Below are 7,500 nucleotides of genomic sequence, written 5' to 3'. Positions count from 1 at the left end.
AAGAGAGGGAGGAAGAGAGGAGGAGGAGTAGAGGAGAAAGAGGGAGGCGTGTAGGAGAGGGAGAAGAGAGGGAGGAAGAGAGGTGGAGGAGTGGAGGAGAGGGAGAAGAGAGGGATGAAGAGAGGATGATGAGTGGATGAGAGGGAGAAGAGAGGGAGGAAGAGAGGTGGAGGAGTAGAGGAGAAAGAGGGAGGCGTGTAGGAGAGGGAGAAGAGAGGGATGAAGAGAGGAGGAGGAGTAGAGGAGAAAGAGGGAGGCGTGTAGGAGAGGGAGAAGAGAGGGATGAAGAGAGGAGGAGGAGTAGAGGAGAAAGAGGGAGGCGTGTAGGAGAGGGAGAAGAGAGGGATGAAGAGAGGAGGAGGAGTGTAGGAGAGGGAGAAGAGAGGGATGAAGAGAGGAGGAGGAGTGGAGGAGAGGGAGAAGAGAGGGAGGAAGAGAGGAGGAGGAGTGGAGGAGAGGGAGAAGAGAGGGAGGAAGAGAGGAGGAGGAGTGGAGGAGAGGGAGAAGAGAGGGAGGAAGAGAGGAGGAGGAGTGGAGGAGAGGGAGAAGAGAGGGAGGAAGAGAGGAGGAGGAGTGGAGGAGAGGGAGAAGAGAGGGAGGAAGAGAGGAGGAGGAGTGGAGGAGAGAGCTTTCTGCCTAGTTAGGAAGGTAATGGAGCAGAACAGAAAGGAATGAAAACAAATAGATCAAGAGAGGGAAGGAGAAAGAGAGAGAGAGAGAGAGAGAGAGAGAGAGAGAGAGAGAGAGAGAGAGAAATCAGAGGGAAAGAGAGTGATGCAGAGGAATATGGACAGACATACAGACAGATAAACAGATAGATAGTTGGAGAGAAAAAGAAAGATAGAGTGACAGAATATATGGAGAGAGAGGGTGAGTTAAGTATGTGTGAGACAGAGAGAGAGAGAGTGAGAAAAAGTTTGAAGGGGGAGAGAGTAAGAGAAGAGAGAGAGATAGAGAGAGAGAGGGAGAGAGAGAGATGGAGAGAGGAAGGAGAGGGTTCTCTCCGTCTATGGCCAGTGGTGGATATAGCCAGGCTATTATTCCACCTCTTTAGTAGGGGTGTGCGATTCAAGCTCTACTGATTCAAAATCGCTTCACAGAATTCCAAATATCGATTCATATTTTCCCCATTTTGTAACAGTGTTTAAACTATTGTGCTGAAATGGGTTTAGCTCGCCATTCCCATAGATGGCACTGCGTCCATTTCACACTCTTGACGCCTGGACACTCTTTACGTGACGTAATGAAAATAATGAGTTCAGCAGAGGTTGCCCAGAGCTCTGAGGTAGCCTAGTCAGCGCCAACGCCAGCGTTCGGAGGTCCTTTGCTATGTGTAACAGACCACTGTCAATAGAGCTCAACAGTCCCGCCCCTCCTCTGAAAGCGCTTAGTTTACGGAAGTAAGTTTCCCATTCATTTCTCCAATGGACGTCTGGAAAAATCTGTATAAGAGTTTTAGACCTTGCCTTAGGCTGACCAGCTACGTGACTCATAATACAACATTTCATTTCAAGCAAAAAAACTGACAGAAAAACGAAAAAAAGGCTAAGGTGCAAGACTGTGTACATATTTTTATTTACGAGCGTAGAGACTACTCATCCTATCAGCTATCACAAAATTATCCATCGTGAAATTATTTTGAACATTTTCCATATAACGTGCCATATAACATGTTTCCTGTTGAATGTAAGAAAGAAGATGACTAACTTCCTACCGTTTACATTGAGTTCAACTGATTCATTGAATTCAGCTTTCAAAAGTGAGAAAAACTTCAAGCCCAAGCCAGTTCGAGCAAGTAAATGAACTTCTATGTTACATGACATTACATTTAGCAGACACTTCTTGACCAAAGTAATATGTCAGCTATATTACAAGGGATAACATTGTGATTACATTGTCCCGGAGCAACTTGGGGTTAAGTGCCTTGCTCAAGGGCACAACGGTGGAAGCCGACAACTTCAAGGCTACTGCATGCTAGCCCAGCTCCTTAACCACTACACTACCACCGCCCGCAGTGGCGGGAGTTAACGCATAAACATTTCCATGGCAACAGTGATCTCTACCAATCAAAGGCTCTGCTTTTACACATTAGGATGTTGGGTAGTGTAGTACTTTTCTGTGAAATCGCGAACAAATCACAATTATCTCAAAACAAGATAGATGCCCCATGAACTTTTGGCATCTATATGAGCATATACAATCGCATACTCATGTCGTAGCTGGTTTTATGTCTACCATGGACAGTTACGATTTTATGGCTTATAGTCCAGTTGTCAATGGAGAAATTATATTGAACTCTTACTTCCGGAATCGGCAGAGGGCAGGACTGTTGAGGTCTTTGGCAACGGATTTCATTGAAAGTGAAAGCAGAAGGGTGGATCAGCTGCACTGTAGGCCTAAAGAAAGCAGACGGGTGGATCAGCTGCACTGTAGGCCTAAAGAATGTTTGATTCAAGCTCAGTGCTGTGTGGCGAACTATGTTTCTCAGCAGAAGCCATGAAGCGGTAAAAGGGCAACAAATCAATTTAAAAAGACATAATTTATAAAGTTGCTTTTTTCTCGTTTCGGCTTCGCGACGGGTTTGCCCTGTCGGGATTTTCCGATAGACTACTGATAACAATCTCATGATGCTGCTGATATTTGAATTTTAACTGCTGTGTATATGCTAGGCCTACTGTGCTTAAAGTTAGCTGTGGCAGACTACTGATTTTCAACAACAAAGCCTGTTTAGGCGTAGGCCTACTAAATAGCTTGCAATTTCGTGTTTGTCCAGCCCTTCACCTCTGTGAACCAGGCGTCATCCAAAACATATTTTGGGGAGGGCCTTCTATATCATCATGAGAAAACGTATGGTAACAGTGCTAAGAGTTTAAAAAAAAAAAAACTTTGGCATGCTCGGTAAACATCAGTCTTGCATGTAACATTGAGCTGCATTTGAGTGAAAACAGTCTTCTGTAGCACTGTGCTGATAGATCAAAAGTCCCATATTTAAAGGCGCAGTCTGCATTTTAATCCTAGCACTCCATTTAGTGTGTGTGCTTGTAAAACTTCTAAAACTACACAATCCTGGTGCAGTATAAAAACAGTTAGGGCCTACCATTCTACTTACTAGGAAGGAGGAGAGGTGTAAGCTAGGACCAACAGTGTTACTTTGGGAGGAGAGAGAGAGGTGTAATTTGATTCCATTTTCAACTGAAATATCAACAACCTTCAAGCTGCATCCTCTTCAATCAGCATCAATATCAGATGGCTATTACGTGATTCCCTATTTTGTACATTGGCCCAGGGCACTGTTAAGGGGCAGGCTATATATTATCATCAAGTAGGCCTATAGTAAATAATGTAGTCAAAATTATAACTTAATGTTCGCCATTCTTATGAGTGGACAGAATGAAAACAATAAATCTTACTCAAAGCTGACACTGAGTAGTATTAAACTATATTTAATTTGCTGTGTTTCTTTTCTTTTAAATTGTATGTCTACTGCAATCATATGGGAAAAGTAACAATATATTGCGAATCGTCTTTTGAATCGAAAATCGATTTAGAATCGAATTGTGACATTTTCTGGATTGTGCACCCCTACTCTCCGGGACATAAGTGAAATTATTAAACCTCTGACCCCTGACACACACACACACGACTAATTTTACCCAAACCATTAACAAATACACCCACATAGGCATGGTATAAACAGAATGCTTTAAATGTACTCAGAATATACAGTTTACTTTATGGAGTTTGACATGAACTGAATTAATTGGCAGAAAAAGGTCTACAAAATAGTAAACAATTTTAAACAGGTACATGAGTGAATATGAGGCTGGGTTGTCAATAATGATCAGTTGAAGTGACAAAGTGTCTTCCTAATTAAATAAACGCACACACACATACGTTGAAGTGACAAGAGTATCTTCCCAAATAAATAAATCTAGATTAGAAAGGCGATCATTGTGAGCCCCTGAGGAGCGTGTTCTAATGCATTATGCATGGGACATAATGACTTATGGCTTCTTTCCCCCTTTGAATAGCTGCGATGCCTGAGATAGCTGCGCTGACCCTCTCCCATGCAGGCGGTGACTGAGGCGCACAACTGCTCCAGTAAGAAGAGCCGCTGTTGTTCAGCGGAGAGGCCCGAGGCTCCGAGGCCTGAGGCCTGTCCACGGTGATATACTGCAGCAGGCCGAGTCCATGTGAACCGGCCGGAACCCTGCTGGACTGGACTGACACAACATATGGCACCGACTGCTCCCACAATTATGTGACAAGACCTGGGTGTTGCAACACACCCAACTACTCTGTGTGTGTGTGTGTGTGTGTGTGTGTGTGTGTGTGTGTGTGTGTGTGTAAGTTAATGCTAGCATAACTGAAACATATCAAGAGTATGTAAGCATACTAAAGCATGTCTGTGTTCACCTTATGCTGAAGTTAAGAGTATGTGTGTGTGTGTGTGTGTGTGTGTGTGTGTGTGTATGTGTGTGTGTGAATCAATATGAATGTGTGTGAATGTACATGTGTATGATTTTGGTGTTAATGCTGGAATGTGTGTGTGTGTGAAGTGTAACAAGTGGAACGCTGAGGTAGTCATAATAGCAGCTGTGCGGTCCGAGCAGGCACACACGCACACACACACACACACACGCACACGTCAGTGTGCTGTGGCAGTTATGGTGCTAACAGTCATTACTAAAACAACCTCATATCATGTGCCATATATCTATCCACACAACCACACTCTCGCATTTAACACACACTCCACTACTTTTACACACACTTAGAGGTAGAGAGGCCGTCATGTGTGTTACACAAAGACAGATGTTTCAGCCTCACCTCTCCCTCATACACGCACACACACTGACATACTTACACAAACACACACAAACAGACATACACACACATACACACACAAACACTGACATACTCACACATACACACACAAAGACTGACATACTCACACATACACACACAAACACTGACATACTCACACATACACTGACATACTCACACATACACACACAAACACTGACATACTCACACATACACACACAAACACGGACATACTCACACACAAACACGGACATACTCACACACACACACTGACATACTCACACACAGACACGGACATACTCACACACACACACACTGACATACTCACACATACACACACACACACACACACACTGACATACTCACACATACACACACACAAACACTGACATACTCTCACACACACACACTGACACTTGCAGCTGAGGCCCTATCCTGTTGTAATGAAAAGCATGTCTGGGTTTGTTAGAATGTGCAGGAGTGTGAGGGCAAGCATACTCACAAGCATACTCACACATACACACACAAAGACTGACATACTCACACATACACACACAAACACTGACATACTCACACATACACACACAAACACGGACATACTCACACACACACACTGACATACTCACACACACACACTGACATACTCTCACACACACACACACACACACACACACACACTGACATACTCACACACACACACACACACACACACACACACACACACACACACACACACACACACACACACACACACACACTGACATACTCACACATACACACACAAACACTGACATGCTCACACACACACACACACACACACACACACACTGACATACTCACTCACACACACACACACACACACACACTGACATACTCACACATACACACACAAACACTGACATGCTCACACACACACACACACTGACATACTCACACATACACAAACAAACACTGACATACTCACACACACACACTGACATACTCACACACACACACACACACTGACATACTCACACACACACACACACACACTGACATACTCACACACAAACACTAACATACTCACACACACACACACACATACATACTCGCACACACACACACACACACACACACACTGACATATTCACACATAAACACACAAACACTGACATACTCACACACACACACACACACACTGACATACTCACACATACACTGACATACTCACACACACACACTGACATACTCACTCACTCACACACACACACACATACACACACAAACACTAACATACTCACACACACACACACACTGACATACTCACACATACACTGACATACTCACACACAAACACTGACGTACTCACACACACACTGACATACTCACACACACTGACATACTCACACATACACACACAAACACTGACATACACACACAAACACTGACATACTCACACACACACTGACATACTCACACACACACTGACATACTCACACACACACTGACATACTCACACACACACACACACTGACATACCCACACATACACACACAAACTATGACATACTCACACACACACACTGACATACTCACACACACACACACACACACACACACACACACACACACACACACACACACACACACACACACACACACACACACTGACATACTCACACATACACACACAAACACTGACATACTCACACACACACACACACACACACACACACACACACACACTGACACTTGCAGCTGAGGCCCTATCCTGTTGTAATGAAAAGCATGTCTGGGTTTGTTAGAATGTGCAGGAGTGTGAGGGCAAGCATACTCATGATGGGGAAAAACTACACAAGATGGAGCGGTGTGTGTGTGTGTGTGTGTGTGTGTGTGTGTGTGTGTGTGTGTGTGTGTGTGTGTGTGTGTGTGTGTGTGATGTGTGTGCGTGTGTGTGTGTGATTGTGTGGTGTGTGTGTGTGTGTGTGTGTGTGTGTGTGTGTGTGTGTGTGTGATGTGTGTGCGTGATTGTGTGGTGTGTGTGTGTGTGTGTGTGTGTGTGTGTGTGTGGTGTGTGTGTGGGCTTACTTCATGGCAATGCTGTATGACTCTGGATGAATGCACGTCTGGTCAAGAGGGTTGAGCTGATCACTGATTGGCTGGCTGGCTTTCCCTTTCCCCTTCTTGGCCAATGGCTTCTCAGCAGCCGGGTTGTCATCACTAAACAAAAACAAATACCATAGCAACGCCTCACCAGTCACACCGTCTATGATTCAAACATAAAAGAACTGGATGAGGTGGTGAGGTACCTGTGTGAGGTGTCTGTGTGAGGTGTGTGAGGTACCTGTGTGAGGTGTGTGAGGTTCCTGTGTGAGGTACCTGTGTGAGGGGTGTAAGGTACCTGTGTGAGGTGTGTGAGGTACCTATGTGAGGTGTATGAGGTGTGTGAGGTACCTGTGTGAGGTGTGTGAGGTACCTGTGTGAGGTGTATGAGGTGTGTGAGGTACCTGTATGAGGTGTGTGAGGTACCTGTGTGCCCTGACGGCAGTCTCGGGGTTGATGCGGATGAAGCCTGCGCACTGCTGGAAGCTCTTGGGGCCCAGGCCCTTGACCCCCTGCAGTTGCTCGCGGTTCTGGAAGGGCCCGCTCGTCTCCCGCCACTCAGCGATGCTGCGCGCCCGGCCCGCATTCAGAC

General features: G+C 45.2%; 1 protein-coding gene across 1 annotated transcript in view; it reads right to left on the bottom strand.

Moving 5' to 3' along the window:
- srbd1 (S1 RNA binding domain 1) overlaps nt 1-7,500 on the bottom strand; it is a 108,615-nt gene that overhangs the window by 18,815 nt on the left and 82,300 nt on the right. Inside the window, 2 exon segments of the mRNA XM_042066359.1 lie at nt 6,894-7,025; nt 7,335-7,500. The exon segment at nt 7,335-7,500 is cut by the window's right edge and continues 11 nt beyond it. Coding sequence (XP_041922293.1) covers nt 6,894-7,025; nt 7,335-7,500 — 298 coding nt within the window.

Source organism: Alosa sapidissima, chromosome 16 (genome assembly GCF_018492685.1).
Source record: "Alosa sapidissima isolate fAloSap1 chromosome 16, fAloSap1.pri, whole genome shotgun sequence".
Lineage (NCBI taxonomy): Eukaryota > Metazoa > Chordata > Actinopteri > Clupeiformes > Clupeidae > Alosa > Alosa sapidissima.
The sequence above is the reverse complement of the archived record's forward strand: the minus strand, read 5'-3'. Positions and strand labels throughout refer to the sequence as shown.